Source organism: Chinchilla lanigera, unplaced genomic scaffold (assembly GCF_000276665.1).
Source record: "Chinchilla lanigera isolate Chin_1 unplaced genomic scaffold, ChiLan1.0 scaffold00062, whole genome shotgun sequence".
Classification (NCBI taxonomy): domain Eukaryota; kingdom Metazoa; phylum Chordata; class Mammalia; order Rodentia; family Chinchillidae; genus Chinchilla; species Chinchilla lanigera.
In genome coordinates, this window is record NW_004955463.1 from 2,933,091 (window position 1) to 2,960,773 (window position 27,683).

At 32.9% G+C, this 27,683-nt stretch overlaps 1 protein-coding gene across 1 annotated transcript in view; it reads left to right on the top strand.

Moving 5' to 3' along the window:
- Nucleotides 1–27,683, top strand: part of Sgcz (sarcoglycan, zeta) — a 1,013,519-nt gene that overhangs the window by 818,976 nt on the left and 166,860 nt on the right. Inside the window, exon 3 of the mRNA XM_005398345.2 lies at nucleotides 21,235–21,336. Within this exon, the coding sequence (XP_005398402.2) occupies nucleotides 21,235–21,336 (102 nt within the window). The remainder of the gene's footprint in view (nucleotides 1–21,234; nucleotides 21,337–27,683) is intronic.

The following is a 27,683-nucleotide window of genomic DNA, read 5'->3' on the forward strand; positions in this document are numbered from 1 at the left end:
AGGAATCCTAAACATAGTAAACTACAAGAAGTGGAAATATCATAAATTAGTATAAGAAAAAATAGCACACCAATTTTGTCATATACACAAAGAGGTTTTATTTTTCCCAAGGAATGGAAAATTTCTCCCTCATATATAGAGAGAAATGAATTATATAATGGAAAATGATCTCAACTTAAATTTTATGGAAATTTAAGAAGAGTATTTATGTGGCTGACTATTGTAGGCATCTTCAATAAAAGCTCAAGACATTGCAGTGAAATTCACTTCAGTGTAAAAATTCTGCTACAGAATAAACTCATATGAAACCTTTCTGTTGCCAGCCTTTATCAAATGCTAAATTGTAGATTCTAAGAAAAATTCATAGATTTTCTCCTACTCTGTGCTCTTTAAAATAATAACATCTCTCTCAGCTGTAATTTTAATTAGAAATTATAGCCTCTGGAAAGTAACTAGGGCTAATACTCTCTATGGTTGATTAGGGACAGATGCATCTGTTTTCTGGAGCAGATGTTAGGATAAGCATTTTAGTTTGAAAAGGAAAGAAATAAACACAGTGGAAGACTTACAAAAATATAATCAAAAACTAGTGTCTTAAACAACAACTTTCAATCAGAATGTTTGTGAGACTGAAGAGAAATTTAAAGAACTAAAGTTTATTCCTACTTTTAAATAAATCACTCATATACATCCACAATTACCAAAAAAATACACATACACATATATGTGATTATCACCAAAAAGGGTGAAATATTGTATTTTTTAGATCATTAACCACAACGGTTACTAAAATTACTGAAGTTCATTCACTGCCTTTATGTGTCAATTCAAGTTAATCTTGTGTGATAATCTAAACTAGCTCAAATTTTACTGTAGTTTTATTTATTCAACTTCCTGTGCAATATCATTTTTTTGTACTGTGATAAGTGGCTTTTCCTTCCTCCTTCCCTTTGTCCCTACTTCCTTCCTTCCTCTCTTCTTTCCTTCTTCTTTCTTTCTTTACTTCCTTACTACTTCACCCCACCTCCCTTTTTTTCCTTTGCAGTGCTGGAGGTCCAACCTGGACGTCCCACATGCTAAATGAGTGCTGTACCACTAAGCTAAACTCCAAGACCCAGAATTGAAAATGTCTTATAAGCATTTGACACATGCCTACTTGAAAATATAGCTCACAGATTGGATTGCATCATACAAAATTTTAAACTAATGATTGTATTCACTTAAGTCATCTTAATAGCCCAATCTTTATTTTAAATAATTATATTTATAAATTTTTAGTCTTGGAATTTTGTAAAGGTACCAATTCAAAGTGAAATAATTCAGATTCAGTGAAATAATTTTCCTTAAAAACATATAAAATTAAAAAATCAAATTAATTATCACAAATTAAAGATTTTAATGATATTAAAATAAAAAAAATGTTTTATTAAATATATATGCTTTAATTTTGAGTAGTTTTAGGATCACTGAACAGTGAGCAGAAAGAACAGAGGCTTCTAATACATCCCCTACCAAAACCTGAATCCCCTTCTTACTAACATTTTTCATTATTATTTTATATGTGTGATACTTGAGTTAATATTGATACATAATTATTGATTAACACTCATGGTTTACTTTAGGGCTCATCCTGCTTTATAAAACAGTGGGTATAGATTTTGACAGGTGTATAATGACATTTGACAGACACATGTAATCATTTGAAGAATATAAATAGTTGCTCTCTCTGAGTCCTAAAAGCAAATCCTGGACCCATAGGAAGTTAGAAAAGAACTGTGAGGTTCTTTACCCTGCCACTTGCTTAATAAGTCAAGAAATTTCAAATTCAGAGAGATTTGTTCAAGTCTTAGAAAAGAATATTATGATCTAAAATCTGGCTTTCCTGAGGCATTGACAAATACTTTATTTCCACTGAAGTAATTTATATTAAACTTTGAGACATCTAGGAACTAGGTCTAGGGTAGGGTTGAAACTCTTTCTCTTTTCAAGAAGCCCTTAGAAATTGAAACTTCTGGAATCCAGGAAAGAAGCAGCTTTTGAGAGCACAAGACTTAACTTACATCTTTAAAAAGAGATATTAGAAGCAAAAGACATCAGTAAAACTTCTCCTCAGACAGAAAACGCTGGGAAATGCAGTGTCCCTCACAGGGATAATGTGTTTTTACTTCTCTACTTGATTTGGAGTTGTATCATATATTTCAATAAAATCTATGCTCTTAAAATTTCTATGCCATCTGTAAGAAACATTTGTGTACTCTTTTCTAGTTGGGTCGGTAGAAGTAAAATTTTGAGTCAAAGAATGTGTGCGTGTGCGTGTGTGTGTGTGTGTGTGTGTGTTAATGTTTTCCCTATTCTAGGGACTGCCATTCTTTTCTGATGTGTATGGCTTCAACCTTCATGTTTGCCAATGACCTTGTACTTTAGCCATTCCGTCTTTAGCTCTTTCCACTGCCCGGTGTTTGGCACATCTATCACATTCCCAGTATTCCTTACTGAATTGTTCACTTCTGGAATTTCTTCTTGATTATTTTGCAAGGATTACAGATCTTTGAGGGCAGTTTACATTTTGTTGCACATTGTTTTGAATACATGTATAATAGTTATTTTGCAGCTACACCTGAACCCTCTAACACTGTTCCATTTGTCTGTTTACATTGTTTTTTTCAACATTGTGTGATTGATATTTTTTGAAGAATTTTATATGCAGTGTTTGAAATATTATAGATGCTCTGGATGATGTAATATTTGTCTAGACAACATTTTCTTATGCTCTAGAGTCAATAAAGTCACGGTAAGAGGCGACAGTAAGATGCTGTAAGACTCTGATGAATCTGGTGCGTCCCAGCTCCACCATATATACATCTATAGTTCCCAAGTGAACACAATAGTTCTTAGAGAGCCTCTTTCCTTAGCAAACACTAAAATGTATTTCTTTTTCGTTACCCAGAATTGTTCAACTTCTAAAAGTTTGTCTGAAATTTCTAAATTTAAAGTTCAGTTCCCTACTGTCTTTGTGGCTCTCCTAATTGGCAGTAAATGATTTAAAAGAAAAATCCTACAGAGTCCAAGCTTTCCTTTCTCCTTTTTCCTTTTTCCTTTTTTTTTTTTCTTTTGTTTTCTTTGGGGTTTTATCCTCACAACTCTTGAGTGCCTGAAAGGATGTGGAATTTACTCTCTGCCTTCCCAGGACCAGGAGATCACAGAATGTCGCTTCTTTTTCGACCTTTGTCTCTTCACCATCTCCTTAACCTCATTCTCTTGGCTTGAGCCATGTAATTTAGTATGTGTTTCAAGAGAAAAGCAAGTGAAAATAGGTTGAAATGTAAATATTACTTCATTTCAGCATCTTAGCCATTTAAGTCTAACTGCCTGAGAACTATGCCAACTCACTCCATAGCTACTAAGATGCTCCTATTTAAAAAAAATACATAAAACATTACAGCATTAGCCAGGAAATGAATAAATTGAAATTGTTTTGTGTTGATAATAGAGATATCAGATGGTAAAGCCCCTGTGAAAATGAGTATGCAATTACTGAAAAGAAGAGTGCCATATGAGGTAGCAAACCTGATTTGGAGCATGTACATCAAAAGAAACTGAAAGCTGTCTCAGGAGATATTTGGACAGTTATATTTGCAACAGCATCATTCGTACTTAGAAGCAGTACAAAGGTTCCTCACCATTGATGATGATGAGTATGATGATAGTATCAGCTAATAGAATATAGCAGTTGCAACAGGAGAAAAATTCTGACATACACTACATCATACCTAGGTCAGTAAATCAAACACAAAATGAAAATATAATTTGACTGCACTTATTTGAAGCAACTAAAATCATCAAATTCATAGTCAATAAGCAGTAGTTACCAGTTGCCACGCAAAGAGTATGGATGAGTTCCTATTCCTTAAGGATAATGTTTCACTCAGGGATGATGAAAATTTCTGAAAATGCATAGTGGTAATGAGTACACAACACTGGGAATGCATATAATGCCACTGAGATGTATACTTAAGAGTTAAAATGCTTAAATTTTATTATGTATATAATGTTACCACAATACAAATGTGTGTTGTGTTGGAAGAGAATTTGTCTTGCACTTTACTATTTTATTACCGACTTTTTAAATCTGTTCTCATGGAGTATATTTGCCCACTATCAGCTACACTATCATAATGGAATGATGGCTTTTGGATCGTCTAAAAGTTTAGTTTTTACCTCACCTGACATTTCTGAAGGATATTTGCTTGTACATACAAGTCATTTTGGTAAATGCAAGAGATAAAATGTTTAGGAAACTTAATCCATTCCCTAGGTGAGATCAGAACAGCAGAAGAAAGTGCCTGAGAAACAATGAGTTATAATGTATTGCAATAGACACATTTTAGAAAGGGAGAAGACTGTTAGGGAAACAAACGTGTAATGGTATATGTTATGAGAACCCTGGTGGCATCATAACTTAACAGAGCATGTTTCTGAAAATGAAAATTATTTTTGTTATGGTTATTCTTAGGCACTTATAAAATTAAATTATCGTGTAAGCAGATAAGAACATCAGCAATTACCAAAAAAATAACTTAATTGAGTATGTTAGTGATAGAATACTTAGGAAAATGATATCACAGTAGAAGCTGGAAGTGAAATATAGCTGAATCAAAACAATAGCCATAATGATAGACAAAAGTGATGGAAGTAAGCGTGTCTACAGTAGATTTTGCTTTAATTTTAGGTATGGATGATTGAGTTTGTAATAGTTGTCAAACTATGGAGCACAACATAGGAAAGAGATGAAGTTGAAAACGTCTTAATTTTGTTTGGATGTACTTAGCTTGGGATTTCTGATATTCTGGAACACATGCATGCATGAAACAATTGCATGTCACTGTCTAGAATGGAAGCGTAATATTCTATCATAAAAAACTGGTAGGGAGAAATAAATTTTGGAATCAATTATGAATGAAAAGGTGTGGTATCTGCCTGCAACAAGCTTACAAACAGGCATAATCAAAAGCTGACAGATAAGGGATCCAGACTAGCACAAATTGTGTTCAAGTTGTTGAAGGCAGTATTTATTCTACAGCTCATAGAAAATGGGAGTTCTTCGTGGTAATAAATACCATCAGTAAGATAGGTCTAAACTGCCATATGAGGGCATAATCAGCTGAACTCAGAAGAAGAGTAGAGAAAGAGCAGTATATGCAATGAAACCATGGCAAGAACTTCATTTAGCTAGAACACTGTTAGCCATGGATATGGATGAGTTCATTAAGAAGGAGTGTGAATGTGTGGAACACTGTTAGAACAGATTTACATGCTTCTTTCACTACAAAGGAATAGACAGAGAGAAGGCAAGAAAGAAATTGTGAGATAAAGAATCCAAATGAAGTGTTAGAGCAATAGAGCAAAATCTGGGAAAAATAGTAATGCACCTGAGGCTTAGGAAAAAAAAGAGAGAGTTGTTTGCCAACAAGTATTGGCCTTCCTCTTAATTTTCCTTTTAAAAATGTTATTTTATGGAAAAAACTAAAACAAAATTCCATAACAAGGAGATTAACAATATTGTTATCTTGCAAGTAGGTACTTGCAGTAAAATATACAAGCATGAAAATGCTCCAATCAATATTAGCACAAACCTTCCATATCTACAAAGTAAGAGACACTAATAATATAACTTTTATTTTTCTCTGTTTTCCATTCCTTACTTTCTCCTTTCCCCCATTAAAGTTCCCTTTTCCTTTTAAATAATTTCTTTCCATTTTACTTTATCTGTTGTACACTTTAGAGATTATTTATTCTTTCAAGTTTTCACATCAGTGGGAAAATTTGATATTTACACATATGAATCTGATTTATTTCACTTAAGTGTGGTCTCAAATTGCACCCATTTACCTATAAGAACCTTGTTCTTACCCTTCTTTATGGCTGAATAGCACTCATTGTATAAAAATACCACATCTTTTTAACCTATTCCTTGGTTGATTGGCATTTGGGAGGTTTCTGGGATTAAGCTATTAAAAACTGTGCTGCTATAAACATGGGTAAATATTTATCAATGTGGTATCACTTTTTTAATTTTTCTAGGAAGATATACCGAAGGGTTGGGTTAAATGGGATCTCTAATCCTAGCTTTTCAATGAAACTCCACACTGATTTCCAAAATGGTTGCACCAGTCTACACTCCCACAAACAGTGAAGCAGGGTTCCTTTTTCCCATGGCCCCACCAGCATTTGTTATTCATTGATTTCTTGATGATAGCCATTTTTTTCTGGGGTGAGATGGAATCTCAGTATTGTTTTAATTTGAGTCCCTTAAATGACCAGTGATGTTGAACTTCTTTTAGATATTGATGTGTCATTTGTATTTCTTCATCTGAGAAGTGTATATTTATGTCACATGCCCATTTTTGGAATGGGTCTTTGCATTTGGTGGGGTCAGATTTTTTTCAATTCTTTATCTGTTCTAGATAGAAGTCCTTTGTTTGAGAGAAAATTGGCTAAAATATTTTCCCAATCTGTAGGTTGTTGTTTCACACTGTTGGTGATTGTTCTGATTTGCAAGAGCTTTTCAATAAGCTGAGGTCTCAGTTGTTGATTCTTTGAAGTATTTCCTGTGGTGTTTGACTTTTATTGATGAAGTCTCTGCCTACAGTTATGTCTTCAAGATTTCAACCTACCTTCTCTCTAGTAGATTTAGTGTTTCTGTTTTAATATTTAGATCGTTGGTCCTTTTTGATTGTAGTTTAGTGCATGGTGATAGACACAGGTCTAGTTTTAGTCTTTAGCATGCAGTCAGCCAGTTTCTTTAAGCACCATTTATTAAAGATGTTACCTTTCTTTCAGTGAGCATGTTTGGCCTTTTTGTCAAAGATAAGATGGCTGAGTGTATTTGTAGTTGTGTCTGGATCTTCTAATCTGTTCTACTTATTTGCAAATCTGCTTTTTGCTAGTACTTGGCTGATTTTATCCCACTGACTTTGTAATATAATTTCAAGTCAGAAACTGTGATGCCTCCTGCCATGCCTTTGTTGCCCAGAATTGCTTTTGCTATTCTAGATCTTTTAATATGACCATTTTCAGTCTATTAGATCTTCTTTCAATCTTTGATATCCTCGTCATTGTCCTTTTTCAGAACACTATAATTTTCCACATACAGTTCTTTTATTTCCTTTGCTAGATTTATTCTTATGTGTTTCATTTTTTGGATGTATTGTGAAGGATGTGGTTTCTCTAAGGTTTTCACAGTGAGTTTTTTGTTTGTGTAAGAATGAAACTGATCTGTGAGTCCTGACTTTCTATCTACCTATGCTACTGAATTTGGTTATTTAATATAGAGGTCTTTTCATGGAGTTTTTGGATCTTCTGTGTAGAGTATCATGTTATATACAAATAAAGATAATGTAACTTCTTTCTTTCCTATCCTTATTGCTTTTATTTCTCTCACTTGTACTATTACCCCAGCTAATGGTTCCAGAGCAATATTGAATAGGGGTGGTGATAGTGAACACCCTTGTCTTGTTCTTGATTTCAGAATGAAAGTTTTCAGTTTTTGTCCATTTAGTATTATGTTGGCTGTTTGTTTATCATAGATAGCTTTTATCAGGTTGAGATAAAGACCATCCATTTTGATTTTCTGTGGGGTTTTTATCATGAATGAGTGTTGGACTTTATCAAATGCTTATTCTGCATCTATTGACATGATTCTGTGATTTTTGTCTTTGGCTTTGTTGACGTGTTTTACATTAATTGTTTTATGTACATTGAGCCATCCCTGCATCCCTGGGATGAATCCTACTTGATCATAGTGTATAATATGCTTGATCATTTGCATCATTCTGCTTGCCAGTAACATGTGGAAGACACTTATATCTATATTCATTAGAAAAATTGGTCTGTAGTTCTGTTTTGGTTGGGTCTTTCTCTGGTTTTGGAATCAGGGTAATACTTGCATCCAGAATGACTTAGAGAGGAATGATTCCCTTTCAATTTCATTAAAGAATTTCAGGAGAGCTGGCATTAAATTGTCTATAAATTTCTTCTGGAATTCAACAATGAATCCATCCAAATCTGGGCTTTTCTTTGTTGATAAATTTTTAATTATATTTTTAATTTCATTAATTGATATTGGGTTGTTCAGAATTTTTAAAATTCAGAATTTTTCTTGATTCAGCTTTGGTACTTCATACATAAGTAGAAATTTGTCCATTTGTTCTGTGTTTTCCATCCTATGCTATTAAAGATTTTCAAAGTAGGTATTAATGAACTTCTGAATTTGTACAGCATGTATAGTGATTTCATCTTTTTTGTGAATGCATGGATTTGAGTCTTTTTATTCCATTTTTTTCAACAGAGTTGCCTAAGTGCTTATTAATTTTATTTATTCTTTCAATGAACCAACTCTTTGATTCATTAATTCTTTGTATTATTTTTCTTAGTATCAATTGTATAAATTTCTTTTCTGGGCTTTATAATTTATTCCCTTGTATGTACTTTGAGCTTGACTTTCTCTTCTTTTTCAGAAAGCTTAGGCACAGCATTAGGTTCTTTTTCTTGTTCCGTTTTCCTGATGTGAGAATTCACCTGTATAAATTTACCTCTTAGGACTGCTTTCATTGCATCCCACAGATTCCAGTAGGTTATATCTGGATTTTTGTATAATTAATTAATTTCTTCTTTAATTTTATCTGTTACCCATTGGTTGTTCAGGAGGCTGCTATTTACTTTCCATGTGTTTATGGAGTTTTTTGAGGTTTCCTTTGTCATTAATTTCCAATATTGCTGCACTGATATTCTTGGGATAATTTCAATACCTTTGCATTTACTTAAGCATGTTCTTTGGGTTAGTATATAGTCTATTTTAGAGAATGTCCTATTGTTTACCCGAGATGTATTTTTATTCTGATGTTGTTGGTTGGAACACTCTTTAAATATCTACAAAGTCCATTTGTTCACAGGTTTGATTCAGTTCTGATATTTCCTTGCTCATTTGTCTAGTTGGTGAATCTCTTTGTGAAAATGAGTCCCAGGTTACAATTGTGTTATTGCTTATTCAATTTTTTATATCTATTAACATTTGTCTTATGTAGTTGAATGCACCCATATTTGGGACATACATATTTATGGATATTAACTCTTTCTCTTGAAGCTTTGCCCTTAGCAAGTATGCAGTGATCTTCTTTATCTCTTTTGGTAATTGTTAGTTTTAATTTGACATTATCTTCAAAAAGAATAGCTATTCCTGCTTTTTCTGGGTTACTGTTGTAGGGCATATGGTTTTCCATCCATTGACTTTCATTCTATGGATTTCTTTTTGAGCTAAATATGTTTCTTACATACAGCATATTGTTGCATCTTGTTTCTTGATCTACTGTGCCAGTTTGTTTCTCTTGATTGTTAAATGGAGGGCATTTACATTGGTGATTATAACTGGAATGTATTTACTTATGTTTCTCATGATATTTTTCTGCTGTTGGTTCCCAGCTTTTCCCATCTGTTTAATTGCTTGCCCCACCTGATGGTTTTCTTTTGTTGTTTTTGGAACTGTGGTCATATTTATCTCTGTTTCAAATATCTTTCAGTATTGCATGTAGGGTTGTTTTGGAGGTCAGCCATTTCTGCAATTGTTCTTTGTCATGGAAGAATCTTATTTCTCCATTAATGTTGAAAGATAGTTATGCAAGGTACAACAATCTGGGTTGTAAGATGTTTTCATTCAGTATTTCATAGTTTCTTTGTTTCTTTGGGTTTTTTCCTGGTATCAGGGATCGAACTCATGATCTTGCGCTTGCTGGGCAGGTGCTGTGCCACTGAGCTAAACCCCCAGCCCCTCAGGATTTGAAATACTTCACTCCAAGCTCTCCTTGACTTGAGGGTTTATGTTGAGAAGTCTTCCCTGATTATGGTGGTCTTTCCCTTGTAGGTTATCTGTTTCTTTTTCTAACAGCTTTTAATATTCTGGTATTAAATCGCTGAGATTTTGATTATTATATGCCTGGGTGTAGATTTATTTTGGTTATGACTAATTGGAGGTCTGTATGCCTCAAGTAACTGTGTCTGATTCCATTCCCATGCTATTACTCCTATTACTTCAGCAAAAAAACTTTTTATATCATTTGCATTGACTACTGACTTTTCATTGTCACCAGTCAGTGTTATATTATTTTTCTTCGCATCGTTTTGTAGCTGTTGAATTGTTATTTCCTGATAACCTGGTTTTTTAAAGAGATTTCTCCTTTCATTATCATCAGCCATAATTCTGTCTTCAAGATCTGAAAGTGTATCTTCAGTTTTGTTCAAGTGGTTTTGCCAGCTTTCCATGAAATTTTTAATTTGCTGGATATCTGTTTGAATCTGTCTCATGCATTCTATTTCTTTCCTATTTTGATCATTTATGGTTACCTTCATTTTGCTATTTTCCTCTATTTTTTATCTATCTCTACTCTAGATTTGTTGAACATTCTCTTTGTGACTGTCATTTCTTTTTTTTTTTTTTACCTGAGATATTAATTCTGATCTGATTTCCTCTAGAGTCTCAGATATGTTTCTTTACTTTGGTTGCTATCATTTCAGAAATTTCAGGAGTGTGCATTACATTTTTCCTCTCTCTCATTACTTCCTGGAGTTGCTCTGGGTGGGTGGGAGGTCTGATGTTGCATTTTTCTTCTGCATCATGTCATTTTCTATTTCAAAATATTTTATTGTGTTTTCTTTGTTGATTCAAGTAAGTTTTTGGTATGCTAGTTATGTCACTAGCATCAAGTCTTCTCTAGGGAAAGTCTGTTCTTTGGAGATATCATCTGTGTATAGGAGGTTCTTGATTTGTGTCTTTTCCAAGATCCTACCTTTTCAGTTAATTATGGGTGAGATGTTGATATTTGTTTGGTTCAGTGCTCAATCCTTCAATGCTGGGTTTTTGTGAGGTTATTATCCCAGAGCTTCCCAGTATTGTTACAGAAGAGAGAACAACTGATTACAACAGATATTATATCCTAACGAAAGTAGTATAATTAGCAAAACAATAGCATTAAGTACAACTTAGAAACTGACATATTGTGCTATTAATTTTGTACCTTAAACCATAGGAGTAAAGATCTATAATTATGTAACAGAACTGATCATAATGTACGTGTGCAGTATTTCCCCTTGGTAGAGTGATTTTACCCTGTGGTGGGGAAATTTAACAAAGATAGTGGAGAAAACAATGTTGACTTAAAGAATGTTGAAGCAAGACTGGAGGACAATGGATGATCATGCAAGCTTTGGGAAACTAGAGAAGGCAGAAGAGCAAGAGTGAGGAGTAAGCAAGGGATTTTCTGAAATTAGTCTCTGGGTTTGGGAGATGAGATAAGTTTTCTGTGGCTGGAATTCTCTCCAGCCACTTAGAAAAGAGAAAAAAATAAGGAAAAATAAAAGAAAAAGACAAAAAAATGAGAGAAAAGGAGCATTCCTACCATTCTGGTTCTATTCTCTGTGTATTTGCTTCCAAGCACAAGGCTGGTTCATCTAAATTTCAAACTGTTGTCTTGTGTTGTTACACTATTGCTTCTGACAGATTCACACTGCTAGTCCTGCCTATTGATCTGGTGCACCCTGCCTGGGGAACCTGTTTTGTGGCTGACATTCCCACCAGTCTCTTCATCTCCCCACACGGATCACCTGGATCCCAGTAGTAGGGAAGGAAGGCCCGTCTCTGGGCCTTCCCGTACTATTCTCTTGGATTCCAGAAACCACAATGGAAGGGGCTGGTGCTTCCCACACTGTTCACCAAGATCTCAGCATCTGCTTGTCTTTGCAACTTCCCATGACACTTTTCTCCTAGATCCTGGCAGTGGCTTACTTTTTCATCCTGTTCTGTCTTCTTTTGTCATAGGCCTATTCATTTTCAGTGTAAACTGGCACTCACTATACCCACAATGTGCTCCAAGTCTAGAACCAAAGGGAAATTATTTAAAGGTTAGTATTAATGTTATTCTTAATTTAATAAATACTAAAAAAAACTGTTGAATTAATCTGGTTTCTGTTCTGTGAGTCATGCCTATTTGAGTCATGTATGGCAAGCAAGTTAGAACTGGATAAGGACTTGGCAATTTCTGTGAATAGAATTGCAGAAAGCAGTTAGGGATGGCAGTTGCCACAAGAGGGGTTTCATTGCAGGCAGATGTTTGCCATGATTTTTGATAACAAATAAGGGAACAAATAAAATTTAGGAAAGGTACCATTAGGACATGTAATAAAATTTATTAGATCATATATAGAAAAATAAACTCGTGATAAATATTTTACAAATGTGTGATTATCATTATACACATAGACAGACACATATGAACATTGTGGTAGAGAAATGGGGTTAAACTACCTGTTTAGTAGAAAAATCTATTCTCAAAAGAAAAATCCATTCCCAAAATTCAGGCATTAAGTAGGGTGAAACTTGTATTATCCTTCAGGAAGTTTTTAGAATCTCTTAAGATTTAGCTCAAAAAAAATTTATTGCATTCCTGCATGAAAGATTCTCCTTGATATTGATACAGATCGTTAGACCTTGAAACCTCAAGGGACATCTTGAATCAAAGAGGCTAAATGTGAAGACTTTAAAGTAACACTACTACACATGACAAATAGTCATGGAGATTAAGCAATTGGTTAACAATAAAGTAACTGACATCAGAAAACTCCTGTCACTACCTCCTGTCCAGTCTCACAGAGAGAATCTTCTTGCTCAGTTGTGGAGTCACCAGATTTCTGTCCTTTGTCTAATAAAATTCACCTTATATTTTCAGTCTTTGCCAGAAGGATACGTCCAATTTTTATGTTCAACATCTAATGTTACCTCATCTCACAGTCAACTTTACTCTGCATGAAAACAAATAAACATAATTTAGTTTTATTCTATGAATGTATTACAAAACAATTAATAAAACAAATATGAATTTTTCAGCTCTAGAAAACAAATTTTACTTAGGAGTACACAAGTATCGTAATACGTTGTTAAGGCTTTTTTTTCCCTTCCTGTAGGACTTTACAGTCACCACTTCCAGGGGAATCCAGATTTACACCGATTTCTTTCATCACCTCTTCTTGAGGCTCCTTCCTTAATAATGTATCTATTTTTAAATAGATTCTGCTTTATAGCTTCCAAAACATAAGGGAATCCAGTATGTCCATGATATATTCAAAGGGACTTTGTCTCTTTGCTTTGGAAAATGTGTAAGCAGAGTCCAACTGGATAAAATGTTCAGAGAACCATGTGTAAAGCAAAGCAAATGTGCTTTTCTACTCCAAACTTCTCAGAGTGGTTGAAGTGTTAATACAGATTTGGAATCTCTAGAAAGAAAATAAACATGCAATAATTTCCTAATGGGATTTGAAAGTGGAACTGTTTTATCACTGGCTCTGTTATGAATTTGGTACTCTGTTTAAAAGTTAGAAAGGAAAATTATGTAGTAGCAAACTTCTAGGGTTTCGAACATTGTTGGAGGGTTAACATATGAAAGAACTTTCACAACCAATTACAGATGGTGATCCATGAATTCATGTTTTTCTTAGGTCAAGTGCTTTATACTGTTTAACATTGTCTTCATTTGTTGTAAGGGAAAATCAATTGTTTCTTTTTTGTAGCATTTTTCTATAAGAGTCTTTGTTTGATCTCATTCATACTGTGTGATTTTAAATTTATGTTCAGATAGCACAATGCCGCTGCCTTCATGAATATTTAAAATTTGATTACATCATATTAGACAGGTACACAAATATTTTTCATGTGCTTTCTTATAAGAAGACATTGTTTTCTCAAGTATATTAAATATAAAATAAATATGCATTATAAATAGTTCCATATGATTGTCTGTCTAAGCTTGCCTTTGTCTTTTTATGAGAACTTTCCATACACATGTGTATATACATTTGTATATGTTGATAAATATGATTTATATCATTAATCCAATTTTGCAGTTTTACCATTTGAATATGAATTTAGAACTAGCCCTTTGTCTAGTTCCTTATTCAGAGGCTCTAAGGATTTATTTTGTTTTTCTTTTATTTTTTGGTACCAGGAATCGAACTCAGGACCTTGCACTTGCTAGGTAGGCACTTATGCCACTGAACTATATCTTCAGCCCTTTAAGGATTTATTAATTGTATCCATTATTACTATTTCGATAGGTAACTATGACCTTTCTGCCTTGCCAGATTAATAGCCTTTATTTTGTTTTGTTTTGTTTTTTTGTTCAAATTTTTATCCTACATGATTTTGTTATTAAGGGAATATTTAAGTTCCATGATGTTGTTCTTAGCTTGATCATGAGAATTACTAAAAAATGTTTAATATAGAATTTTATTCTTAGTGAAGTATAATTTGGAAAGTACACTGAATTTTATTCTGATATACTTAAACGTCATTCACACAGCAAAAGAATACAAACAAAAGGTACAAAGTACATATTTATTGTCATATTTAATACATGAGTACATATAAAACATCTCTCATCTCTGAGTACTGCATATACATAAATTATAAAATTTGAACAATTTTTGGAAAAGAAAAATGTAATAAATTATGTACCAAATAATGAAAGTCATATTATTAACAATACCCTGTAAAGTTGTATAAAAATGATTTACATGTCATACAAATAAAAATGATTTGTATGTCAAAATCCTACATCTATCAGTCATCCTCATGTAGAGTTAACATCCTAATAATATGTAGAACTAAGAAAGACACAATAAATTGAAAATAAAATTGAAGCTTACAACAAATACCCTAGTTAAACGCACTCTTATTAAGCAGGCTATCAAATGATATTGCTTTTTCTTGCTCTTATACTTGGAGGAAAAACAGCTCATTAAAGTATAAGTAACATTAGCATAAAGCAGGTGAGAAAAAGAAATGATTTGCTATTGTAAAGAGAACCTTGCCTTCTTTAATTAAAAGTTGGAAATTAAATGTTTTTTAATTAGTGTATTATACTCAGAGTAAATAGGAAAAATAACTTTAAATACCATTTGTAATTTTATTTTAAAAATTTTAATATTTTCAGTTTTTCTTAGGTTTTCTTTTACTTTACCAAAAATATTTAACTCCCAAAGTCTAGAAAATTCTTGTCATATTAAAATCCAAACTCATACTTGTCATGTTAAAACCCAAACTTTAAATTTACTATTTAAGATAATTTCCTCAAATAAATTGAGATGACAAATGAATAATATTAGATAATCAAAATCATAATATGAATGTATTTACCTTCCTTCTTATCCAGTTTCTTGTGAATTGACTAATGCTGATAACACTAAAGAAAATATTTGTTGTTAACCAGAAAAAAAATTTCGATCTTTTATTTTCTTTTGCTACTCTATTCCTTGAACTTTCTTTGAACATTTTTTTCAAATAAAATTTCATTGGATTTACTAAAACTTTGGATGGACACGTTCATTGATTTTTTTTTTCATTTCATTCTCTATCAATGTGGGCATTACTCTCAAAGTTTCATTTCACTGTTAGTGACTATCTTAAATCTTGGGTATAACTAAACTCTGAATAACTTTTAATACCACTGTCTCTAAATTATGAAAACCTTTGAGAACAGAGTAAATTCAAATCAGATCATTGTAAAGTTTTATACGTGGATTTTAAATTTAAAATTATATTCTGGTAACATTATTTTCATTATTATCCAGGCCTATAATTTATTTTTAATTCTGCTTCTCATAATATATTCCAAAAATAATATTCCTCACTAAAATTCCCCCACGTTGTGCAAAGCAATCAAATTTTGCTAAAATACAGGGCTTTAATGCAAATATTAATGATGGTAATTCTACAGGTGTAAATTCTACAAGTGTATGAATTTAATTTTTGCTTCGTTTTTTCACTGATCAATTCAATAATCAAGCTTAATTTGAGGTCATATATTGTAAAATTTGTTGTTGAAAAAACTACGTAGGATTACATAAATGAGATTTGCAATAGACCTTTTAAGAAAGGATAAAACTGTGTACACATAAAACTAAAATTGGAATCAAAGTGTTATTCACTTTGTAAGACAAGTCAATGCAGTGTTTTGGAAAATGCAGAGTGAAGAGAAATGTTATTACTACTTGGGATATTAAAATGCAAAATGGCACCCTTTGAAAAGACATTGAGTATTAGAACACTTAGAAAATATGAAAATGAAGATCAGCACAACAAGCAAAATGTGTGGGTCAAGTAACCTAGACTATAAAACAGCTTTGTTTGCAGAAAATGCTATCACTGCAGTGTAGTGGAAGTTGTAGGTGAGTGGGATAATGAAAGGAGATCAAAGCAAATAGATATAAAAAGACTCACATGAATCATTTTAGTAACCTTAAAAATCATATTAAAGGAGAAGATGCCACAGTGGAAGAAATCATTTCCTAAGCTTCAACTTAAAATGAAAATGACAATCGCAGTTGATTATTTAGAAAGCATATGAAGCAGTCAAGCGAGGAAGATAAATCTATATGTAGAGGATAAGGTATATTGTAGATTTTATAAATTAAGTTTATTGGTACATTTTAGATATACATGATGATCATACTTATCATAGGGACTTTTTACCGGTACATAATATATCTTGACTTCTCTTTATTCCAATCCTCTCTCCTCCCTTCAACTCCTCTTCCCCTACCTCTTTACACAGCTTTGTTCCCATTTTCTCCTGTTTTATCACTTTTTAAAAACTTTCGCTCCCTTTCCCTCTTCATCCAACCTAGTTCCTCTTTCCTTTTGGACAATTTCTTCCCCTTTCACAATAACTATTATACATTTTGGATCTTATTTACTCTTTCAGTTTTTTACACTAAGGAGACAATAGAACGTTCACACAAGCAAATCTTATTTATTTCACTTATGAATATAGCCTCAAGTTGCACCCATTTACCTATAAAACCTCAAGTTCATACTTCATCAGAGCTGAGTAGTTCTCCATTGTATAAAGTACCACATCTTTTTTATCCATCCCTCAGTTGATAGTCACTTGTGTTGTTTCCAAGATTTAGCTATAATAAATTGTGCTGCTATAAACACATACATCATTGTGATGTTTTTAATTCCTCTGGGAAGATATCCAGAAGGGGAATAGATGGGTTTAATAAGACCTCTAATCCTAGTTTTTTGAGGAATCTCCACACTGATTTCCACACTGTTTGCACCAGTGTACACTCCCACCAACAATAAAGAAGAGTTCCTTCTTCCTCACAGCCCCTCTAGCATTTGTTACTGGTTGATTTCTTGATGATAGCCATTCTTTCTGGAGTGAGATGGAATCTCAGTATTGTTTTATTTTGAGTCTCTGTAATAACAAGTGATGTTGGACATTTTTTCATAGATTTATTTGCCACTTGTATTTCTTCATCTGAGGATTGTTTGTTCAGTGCAGATGCCCATTTTTGGATTGAGTCTTTAATTTGGGGGGGGTCTGATTTTATTCAATTGTTATATGTTCTAGATATAAGACAACTGGCATTTTTGAGCAAACATCAGAAGTCACACAGGATCAAAGGGCAGAGGATGATTACGAGGCAAATGCCAGGCTGGAAATGAGTGACCTTGAATTGTTTCAGTTTCAATGGGAATGGAAAGAAAGAAAATGAAATGGGAAAGGACGCCTGCTAAAAAGTGATAAAATCCAATTAAAATTTCCATTAAAATATTAATTTTTAACAGGTTATAAGTAATGAAATAATTAATATACCAGAACTGGTACTAAGCAATTCATATATTGTATCATGAAAGTGTTACATACTTGTGAGGGATAGTGTTAATTTTCTAATATTTCAGAAAATATACTTAGGCTAGGGCAGATTAAAACATATGTAAAATTCAACAATTAATAAATAACAAGTTAAATTTCAAGCTTAAGCTGTGACTCCACATTCTTTCCAAATATCTGCACTGTCTGCTGAAAGGAAGGAAATGACACATATTTTAGTCTGTTTGTGCTGGCCTAACAAAATATTGGCATGCAGAAATTTATGAAGAACGCTAAATTATTTTTTCACAGAGTAAAGCACAGGTGCCGGCAGGGTTAGAGGTCTGATAGACTTTGTTCTGCTTCTAAGATGGTTCCTTGTCAGAATGGTCTCTGTAGGGAGGGACTCTTTCTCTCAGAGCACTAAAGCCAGAAGGAAAGGAGCCATACACTGTACTACATGATGCATTTTTTATAAGCATCTTAATCTCATTCATAGAAAAAGGAATCACTTCCTTATGTTCTTGTACAAGAGAAATAAGATTATTTCACCATTTTATAAATTTTCAATGGAATTAATGCACAAGTAGGAGGATCAGGTTAATTATATATTAGATATGTGTTATAGGGCTTTATATATTTTAATAATTTTATCTAGTTGATGTGGAAATTTTGGAGTTTTTTCTTATAACATGAGAGAAGTAAGGGACACACAAAGATATGTTAATTAGGTTAAATTCGCTAAAGTTAACAATATTGTAAGAACAGTCCTACGTAATATAAAGAATCCTACTTTATCTGATTAAATGAAGAAAAAAATATATACCCATGTATTGTAGTGGAAATAGAAGTGAAAATGCTGAATTTGAGACTAAAATTTTAACAAAATTAAATAAGCATATAACCTAAGTCATATCACATTTAATTTTGCATGTACAGTTTTCAGTTTTCTTATCTTTAAGCACCTCTCCAAATACTTTGAAGAATAATAGTGAAAGGAGTTACTTTGGCAATAGAACTTGTTTGAGGTAATTCTGTAGTGACATTAGTTTCAGAAAATCTCAGTGGGGAACATTTTCAGTACCTTCCTTCTGGCGGAGGAAAGAGCATATGTAGATGGATAGTACCTATGTGAGAGTTAGGGGAAACAAACTTCTACCTTTCTTCAAAAAGAAAAATAACAGTTAGGTATTTGAGGAGTATTACTTTCTACTACTTTCAAATGCCATATCCTTCTGATTTTCTGCCATCCCTACCTAGTAGATCATGACTTTTAGTTTTTCTAATTGTTATTTCTCCCTGTTTCTGCTTTGTAAGTAAGTATAATTTTGCAAAACCAACCTAATAAGAGGTAGTGAATGAGTGACTATGTGATTTAACTTCTAAATCAGACGATGTTTACACTTTTGATTTATTTATTTATTTTATATTAAAGATAAAAGAACAAAAACATATTAACAAACAAATCCATGAATAAAACAACACCATAACAATAAAAGCAATGCAGAATTTCAGACAAGGTGGTGGGAAATTAATAATGGTTGTATTATTAAACATTGTTACCTTCAAATTGGTTACTCAGTTAAACAAATACAGTCATGTAAGACTGATCAAACAATTAAACGTTAACTGTTCCTTTTGAAGTGAATGAAAGTAGTTGTTTGCAAACCAGCCTATGTCAGAGAAGTGCATACCTGTTTTCTTATGCAATCAGAATCAGTACTGCTTGAAATTTTCTTTCTTTCTCTCTTTCTTGTTCTTTCTTTCTTTCTGGTTTTTTTTCTTTTTGATAGGTATGTCTTACATCAATTTTAAGCTTTTTCAGATGTCTCAAGAAATTCATTGCTTTATATTCATTTGAAGTTTAATTTAACCAGAAGTTAGTACTTTCTCATCCATGGAAGACTGAGATTTTCTGGTTTTCTCTCTTTTTCTCTCTCTGTCTCTGTCCCTTTCTCTCTCCTCTCTCATTTTTAAATTCTCTGAAACTTTTTTCAATAAATTATTTGCTATTGCTAATATCTCCATGTTGTTTTACCTCACTGACTTTCTCATTTGAGGAAAAAGTAGGTTGAATGTGGGCGTAACACCTCCTCCTTCCTTTTGTTTTATCATGCTCACAACTGCCTTGCACATATAAAACACTTCTTCCCAACTTGTACAACAAAATTTTACCCGAGTTTCCCCTTGCTTTTATATTCATCTTTCTACATTGGATTTGCTTACCTTCATGGGAGATTCAATATGATTAACTAACTGTCATTCCCCAGCCAATTTTCTACAGATGTGTTACCTGATAGAGTTCTAGTTTCTCTGAATTTTGAAGATGTCTCAAAGTGAAAAAGTCAAAGTTAAATTTGCCTGTGGCATTGAACCTATAAATATCATTATTCTAGCTTTAAAATTCACTTTCTTTTTTACTCAGATTTGTGAAACACTAAATTAATCTTAAATATTACATTTTACTGTTACTGGATAAAATTAGTCTCCAAGTCCATAGATTGTTCTTCCACACTTTCACGCTTTTTGCCAAGTTCTTCATTCCTGCTTGCAGTGAGCGCTACACAGTGTATCTACCAGACTAATCTTCTTGAAGCTTAATTCCAGTCTTTTCCAGGCATTGAGTTACTTGAATATTTTTTGCATTTTTCCTCCTTGAAACTGTCTTAAGCACAGAAATCTTGCTTTGTACTGATGGTTCCCCCCACCCCTGGGGGAAAAAAACATATTCTTTGTTATTTTTGCTCCCAATATTTTAACATAGGAAACCCATACATTAGCCACACTGAATGGCCTGATTTTCTCCTAAATGTCATCAATATGTTCATTTTATTCCACCCTTCACAGGCCATCCCTGTTGAAATTTCACATTTTCAAAGCCTTTAACTATGTCAATCTCTTTCATAAGAAATGGTGTAATCTCTCACCTGGTAAGAAACACCTTGTCCTTATTTCCAATACTGCTTTGCTTTTATTTATTTCACTCTATCTCAACATTATTTGTGGATTTACTTTATCCTTCTCATAGACTGTTGATTTCCCATGGTATATGTGTTTACTCATGATTTTAACAGTGGAAAGCCACATATGCTAATACCAATCATTAAGTAGTTGTTATAAATATTATACAAATAGGATTATTTGAATATTGTAGAATTATTTGGATCCTTATAATAACGTCTCTCCGCAAAGTTGCTTCCAATAGCCAGTTAATAAGGATCATTTTAATACCTGATTGAACTAATCCACAAGGAAAGTAGATAAAAGTAGATTTTGGTAAATCCTAGTCTCTGATATAGATAGGAGAATATATCAGATCCTTCATAATCCTCATTTCTGTTCATTTTAAGTGGAGCCCTGTATATTTATGCAGAGTGCCGCCAGCCATTCACCAAGAAAAAGCAGTCTCACATCTTCCTAAAATTATCACTGATTTCGAACTCATTGTTTTCTCAATTTAGGCCTTAAAAATTAGGGCCAAATATTCATTCTCTAATTAACCTAAAAGTGAATTATATTTCATTGCTTGTAGGATGGTATGGGAAATCTGAGAGTCACCAAGAAGGGAATCCGACTTGAAGGTATATCTGAGTTTCTACTTCCATTGTATGTGAAAGAAATTCATTCCCGAAAGGTATGTGATACTGGCTTTGGCTTACTGTAAAAGATAATTTAGAATTTATGTTTTAGTTTGAAGTGGGAGGATAGAGTCCCATATCTCCTTATGTGTTTAGTACTCCCAAAATAAAAACCTGTTTGAGGAAATTAACAGAATGAAATAATTGAAAAGCAGTGAAAGTTAGTTTAAAACTGAGATATCAGATACCATTTCAAACTAAACTTCAGTATTGCTTTTGTTAGTCTACAAAATTTACCCCTCTAATTTTACTGGAAGTTAGAATCACAGCTACAGTAATCCCAAAAGGGGCATATGATACTTCTTGATTAACTTGTTTTGCAAAAAGCACTGACTGAATAAGTGATTTCCATTTGATATGTTAATAGATGTGCATATAGCAAAAGAGATGACAAAGAACTTAATTTATAAATTAAATTTATTTCTGGATGTACATTGTTTAAAACAAGCCAGAATACTTATTCTTTAAATGCATGTGTGTATGCCATATGTATTTTAATCAATAAGTAGCATGCTAAAAATCAAGACTGTAGCTTAGTGATTGTGAAGTTTGGCTTAAGTATGCTTCTTCTCAGAATGGAATAACTATTTCAAAGAATATCAAAATCCTCCAGTTCAGTGAGACATCACTCTAAGACATGTACATATGGATGGATATAAATTTATTCGAACAGAGTCGGTGATATAGCTCAGTGGCACAGAACCTACCTGGCAAGCACAAGGTTCTGAGTTCAATTCCCAGTACCAAAAAAAAAAAGGAAAAAATAATTTATTCAGACAAAGAAAATGGAAAGTTTATTATGTAAAAATTAATCTTGATTCATAAATATGAAACTATTTTAGATTAAAACAACATTTTAATGTTAACAGTGTAGTACATGAGCAAATAGACTGGATGGTACAGTGTAATTTAAATAACTTGCTTGCGTGCTATGTTTCTCCTAATATTATTATTTATTTTTATTTTAAAGAGGAAAAACTAAAAATAACAAGAAAACAATTTCAAAACGGGTTAGTAGGAGAGTTCCACCAATTTCTCTTACTATTAGATTGAAACGAAAGCATAAAACTTTTAATGAAGAAAAATACATTAACAGTAATTTTTTTCATACTATGTGAAATGGTAGAACTTCACTTATATACTATATTGACTGAATTCAGCCTGTTTGAAGTATTATCTTAACACTTCCATACTCTTCAGATTTTGATTAGATGTGACACAATGAACAAATGGATGGACAACTGACTATAAATGATGAAACTTTAAAAAATAGCCAAATCTAAATCTTTGGAGCTTTTATTGTATTGAAAGAAAGAGCATGCTTGCATATAAATGTATTTCCTTGATCGGAAGTAACTGCCAGCTGTTTATTAAATTCCTATTGTATTTTACATTATCAGGCAGGCTGGTATTTGAAGAATAATTGTTTAACTTTAGAAGGAAAGGGGTATCATAGGCAGAACCATTTGGAAAATATATATTATTCAGAAATCCAGGGACTGGAAAGATGACTTGTCTCTGAAGCTACTAAGATCAATTTACAGTGTTTGGGACACAAGTTAAAGAGTGTGAAGCTCTCTGCCAACAGAAGGGCCATAAAATTGATTTTCTGAGCCCCAGACGTGTCCAAATGTGTAACAACAGGTTTTGTAATGAAAACAGCAACAACAATTGGTCCCATCTAAACCAAATAAGATGGAGCCCATTAATTTTATAGTATCAATAAATGTTAGCTGGTGTCAGGTGGGCTTCCTAACCTTTAGACCTGAGAAAGATTATTTCAAGTTCGCAAGCATTCTGTAAGATTACTGGATCCATGGGAACTATAGGCTCCTTTTCATAGCTCAGCCCTAGTGCTTGTCCTTCTAGGGTCTCCTCTCATTCCTTTTTGCCTCCTGGTAATAGGAAGAGGGGCAAAGCACAGAAGTGGGTAGGTGGGGGGATAGAAATGAAGAGGAAAATAAAAGATAAGTAATAGGAAGTAGGGACAATGACTGTTCTCAGATGAGAAGGCCGTTAAGCCATGGCAGAAAGATGGATGGAGGGCAGCAGAAGGGGAAGAAGAAAGCATCGAGATGTGTCATGAACATGTAACTACTCCACACTAGGAGTGTAATCTTTATGTATGCAAATATGTAATCATAAAAGTAAAAAAAGAAGGGGTGACTTCAATGGTTACAAAGGAGATCTAGTTTGAATGCAGAAGACAAAATGCATTTTCATAAGCCATTCTCACATTATGATTCATTTCTTCGTGAATGTATGCAGTTATTTGTTCTTGCCATATGGTGTTTTAATTTCACTGCTTTAAAATGCTCACCACAAGATTTCTCAGTCTTAATTTTATTGTAATAAAGTGAGTTTGGCAGAAACTTATCAAAATGCTTCATTCTTAGATTACTGTAGAACACAGAAATCTTAGTAATGCTATGTGAAATTTTAATTTAAAAGTGAAATTTTAATTAAAAATTCAGTTGTGCATATTATATAATCAGTGTTTTCAGTGACACCATCACAAAATTCCTGTGGCTTTCACATAAAAGACTATTAAATTTAAAATGTATTTATAAGCCACATGTGGTGGGCATGCCCGTAATCCTAGTATACTGGAGGCTGAGGTAGGAGGATTGCTGTCTTCTAGGTCTCCTCGCCTAGTTCAAGGTCTGCCTGGGCTACACAGTGAGTTCAATGCCAGCCTGAACTATATAGTGAAACTACATCTCAAAAAAACAAGCAAACAAAAAAGCAAAGAAAGAGGAACTTATAATACTTAATAAATCCTCAGAAAATGCTGCTTTGTATAACTGATATATGTGTATGTGTGTGTGTTCCTTCACTAATGCAAGCCTATTGCCATTTTTATAATTACCATGTGTACTACTCTGACAATTCTTACAGAAGTATCTTAAAGTTATATCCTGGTTCCTTATGTATTTTACATTGTATATGGAAAGTTTACAGAGAGACTCCAACTAGGCAAAAACTGCAATTGCCTATAAACGCACATCTAGTTACAACTACTCTACAAGTTAAGTGACCTCCAAAACACAGATAGATAGCTGGATAGATAGATGAGTAGATGATAGGTAGGTAGATAGATAGATAGATGATAGATAGATAGATAGATAGATAGATAGATAAAGTAGGTAGATAGATTATATAGATATATGAAATTCTCTCATAATATATAGATATATGAAATTCTTTCATTATTTATAGATATATGAAATTCTTTCATAATTTATAACTTTAAATCAAGTTTTATTCTGAATCAGTTTTCTAGGTGTTCCAACAATTCACTATATACACATAGAAAGACATAAGATAGTCCATCCTGCAAATATGATGGAATGCAATGCTTTTTTAAAAAATAAGTACTCTAATTTTCATGAAGAAATTTCTAACCAAATATTTTTAGTTAAATGTATACTGCTCTTTAGATAGAAGAGATAGAAAGGGTAGAATTTGGTCTATTTTACATGAATGATAAAATGATAACGTTCTCCATCCATCTTCAGGACACACAGTCCAACATTAGAGCAAAATATTTGAACATAAGGGAGTAAAGATAATGAAATCCCCAGATGTTTTCTAATAATATAATTGAAGGTTACATAGTGTAAGACGTGAGTGGGATTAAATCAGATGCATTTCACTGATCTTTACCAGAAAACTTTGCACCACACAGTTCTTGAGACTCTCCTTAATCTTTTCCAAACTTGCGTGAGACTAACTAAACTGTCCTTTCTTAATATATTTTTTTTTCTTTTTCAAGAATACTTAATTAAATTGGTACCTCAACTGTCACTGATTCCTGAACTCTATAATCCAAATTGATAATGATGCCCAAGCAACTTTTAACAGATAATTCCAATTCTCAAGACTCCTGTGTTGGCAAAGTTTGAACAAGACCCTGCTCTTCTACTGATGACCACGTTACTTGGCTTCGGAGTTGTGATGCTCATTTAGTCTTTGGTTACAACCAGTTATGTGTTTCCTGTGTTCAAATCTTCTTTGTAAAATTTGGACATACACAGGGGGGGGGGGGTCAGACTAGAATAGTAACTATCCTTTTGCTTACACTACATGCTAACTCCTACTTGTGTTTTTCAGGTCCCAGTGCAAATTTCTATATAGATTTTTTTCCAGTTATTTCATGTAGATACTTAAATAGTCACCAATTGTTTAATTATCATTACTTTATATTTAGGTATAAAATATACACAACTTTATAGGAATGTTTTTAATTCAATTTTAAGACAATGTAAACAGAATACATTATGCACATTGAAACATCCCTCAAAACATGTAAAATTGGGGAGTAGAGTGGGTGAGGGAGTAATAGGAGGGATATTTAAAGTATGTGAAAGTTTCATTCCAAAATGAAACTTGTGGGCTGGGGATGTAGCTCAGCGGCATAAGTGCTTGCCTGGCAAGCCTGAGGTCATGAGTTTGATTCCCAGTACACAAAAAAAAAAAAAGAAAGAAACTTGTTATTCTGTATAACCAATAACACTAATTAAAATACTTGAGAAAAATAAAACAAACAACACAAATCACACCAAATGTTTATACTCAGGAAACAACTATCAAAAAGAAAAAAACCTTAACAGCTCATCAACATCATCAGTTATATTATATATTCCTACGCAATTAAGGGAAAATGTGTATATATAGAGAGACACGTACATGCTATTTATAATTAAAATATATAGTTTAATTCAAGAAAATCTAACAAAATTTTGAAATTTTTAAACGTTTGTGTTTACAGTAGAAGTATTTTTTAACTTGTATTTATGTTTAAGAGTAAAAGATTATAAATACCATTAAAAAGCAGGATACATGAGCTCCAGTTTTAATTTCAGACAGCATTAGTGAACTCCCCACAGTGTAATTGGGAGTGATTCCCTCCTCTTCAATTTGTCTTCATTCCTCTTCACTTTTAGTTTTCTGATAATTACATCATTTTAGTTTTGTCAGAATGCATAATATTTACACTGTATTCTGCAACCTTGCTTGCTTTGGTGTTTTGTTTTTAGTTCTACTTACAAATGGCTCGTGATTCATCACTGGTCTCTTTCGGTTAGGGTACTCTATTCCTCAGTTCATTATGCAAATCAGTTGTTACTTTCTTGTATTTTGCTGTTCATTACTTTGCTTGTGTGTTAATCTTTGTATGATTGTTTTCATTCTTTTCCGAGAATATTATTAATAATTCAAGTCTTTCCCCAGATTTGTGAACACATTTCTCTAGTATGTTGTAGCGCTGGATATTGCTATAAAATGTCTAAAGAAAGCCAGGTGTTTTTGTCCTGTTGATTACAGTTATGTTCTTCATGGATGCCTGTTATCCTTTTGCTACTTAGCTTCTTTCATTTCAGGAAATTTTTTTTTTATTGAGTTATGTAAAAGCTTTCAGGCATTTTGCTTTTCTTTCTTCTTTCTTTCTTTTGTTATTGTGGTTGTTTGTTTCTGTTTTTTCATGTGTTTTGTTTTCACACAGGGTTTTGCGGTTTTGCCCAGGCTGTTATTTAACTCATGGGCTAGAGCAATCCTTCTGCCAGAGATTCCTGAATGTTGGGACTCCATGCACATACCCACCACCTTGCTCAACTAATGGCTCTAAGTTTTATTTGTTCAATTCTTTACTGCAGACAAAATGATTTCAGTGTTGGATCATCTTGGTTCTTCACAACCAGTATAATTTCTCTCAATATTTAAAACTTTATATTTTTGTTCTAGATAAAAGTAACTATCACAGAGTGTCTTTTTTCCACTCCATGAGATTATTTTCCACCAAGTGAATATTTCTGTTGTTCTTAGTAACTCATGCATTTTTGTACAATGATGGTGTTTTGATGCTCAGAATCTTTTTTGGGTCCACAATCTTTTTCAAATTTTATAGGATTGTTTTACTCCCTTTGGTCTATGATTTTATTAAAATTCTCTGAATTTTAAGTTCTAAGGCTTGAAATACTTTCGTATGAATTATTCCTGGTGAGTTACAATTTGAAGAGAATAACTGCATATCTATGATTTGTGTTTCCCTAGAGAGATTGTGGATGACAAAAAGATAGATTCTGATGGTTCTGGCTCATCTGAGGGTCTAAGATGCTAATGAATGATGTGTACCACCCAGATATAGATGACTTTAATTTCATGAGTCCTAGTGTTCTTTTTGCCTCTGCAAAATTCTTCCAGAGACAAACTCAGTGTTCCATTCTTGGTAGGATTTTCTAGTACTATTTACTGCTTACTTCCTTTTCCTCCATCCAGATTAGTTTATTTTGGTGAGACTTTTCATGCACGTGTGAACACTTCTATTTTCCTTCTGAAGATATGG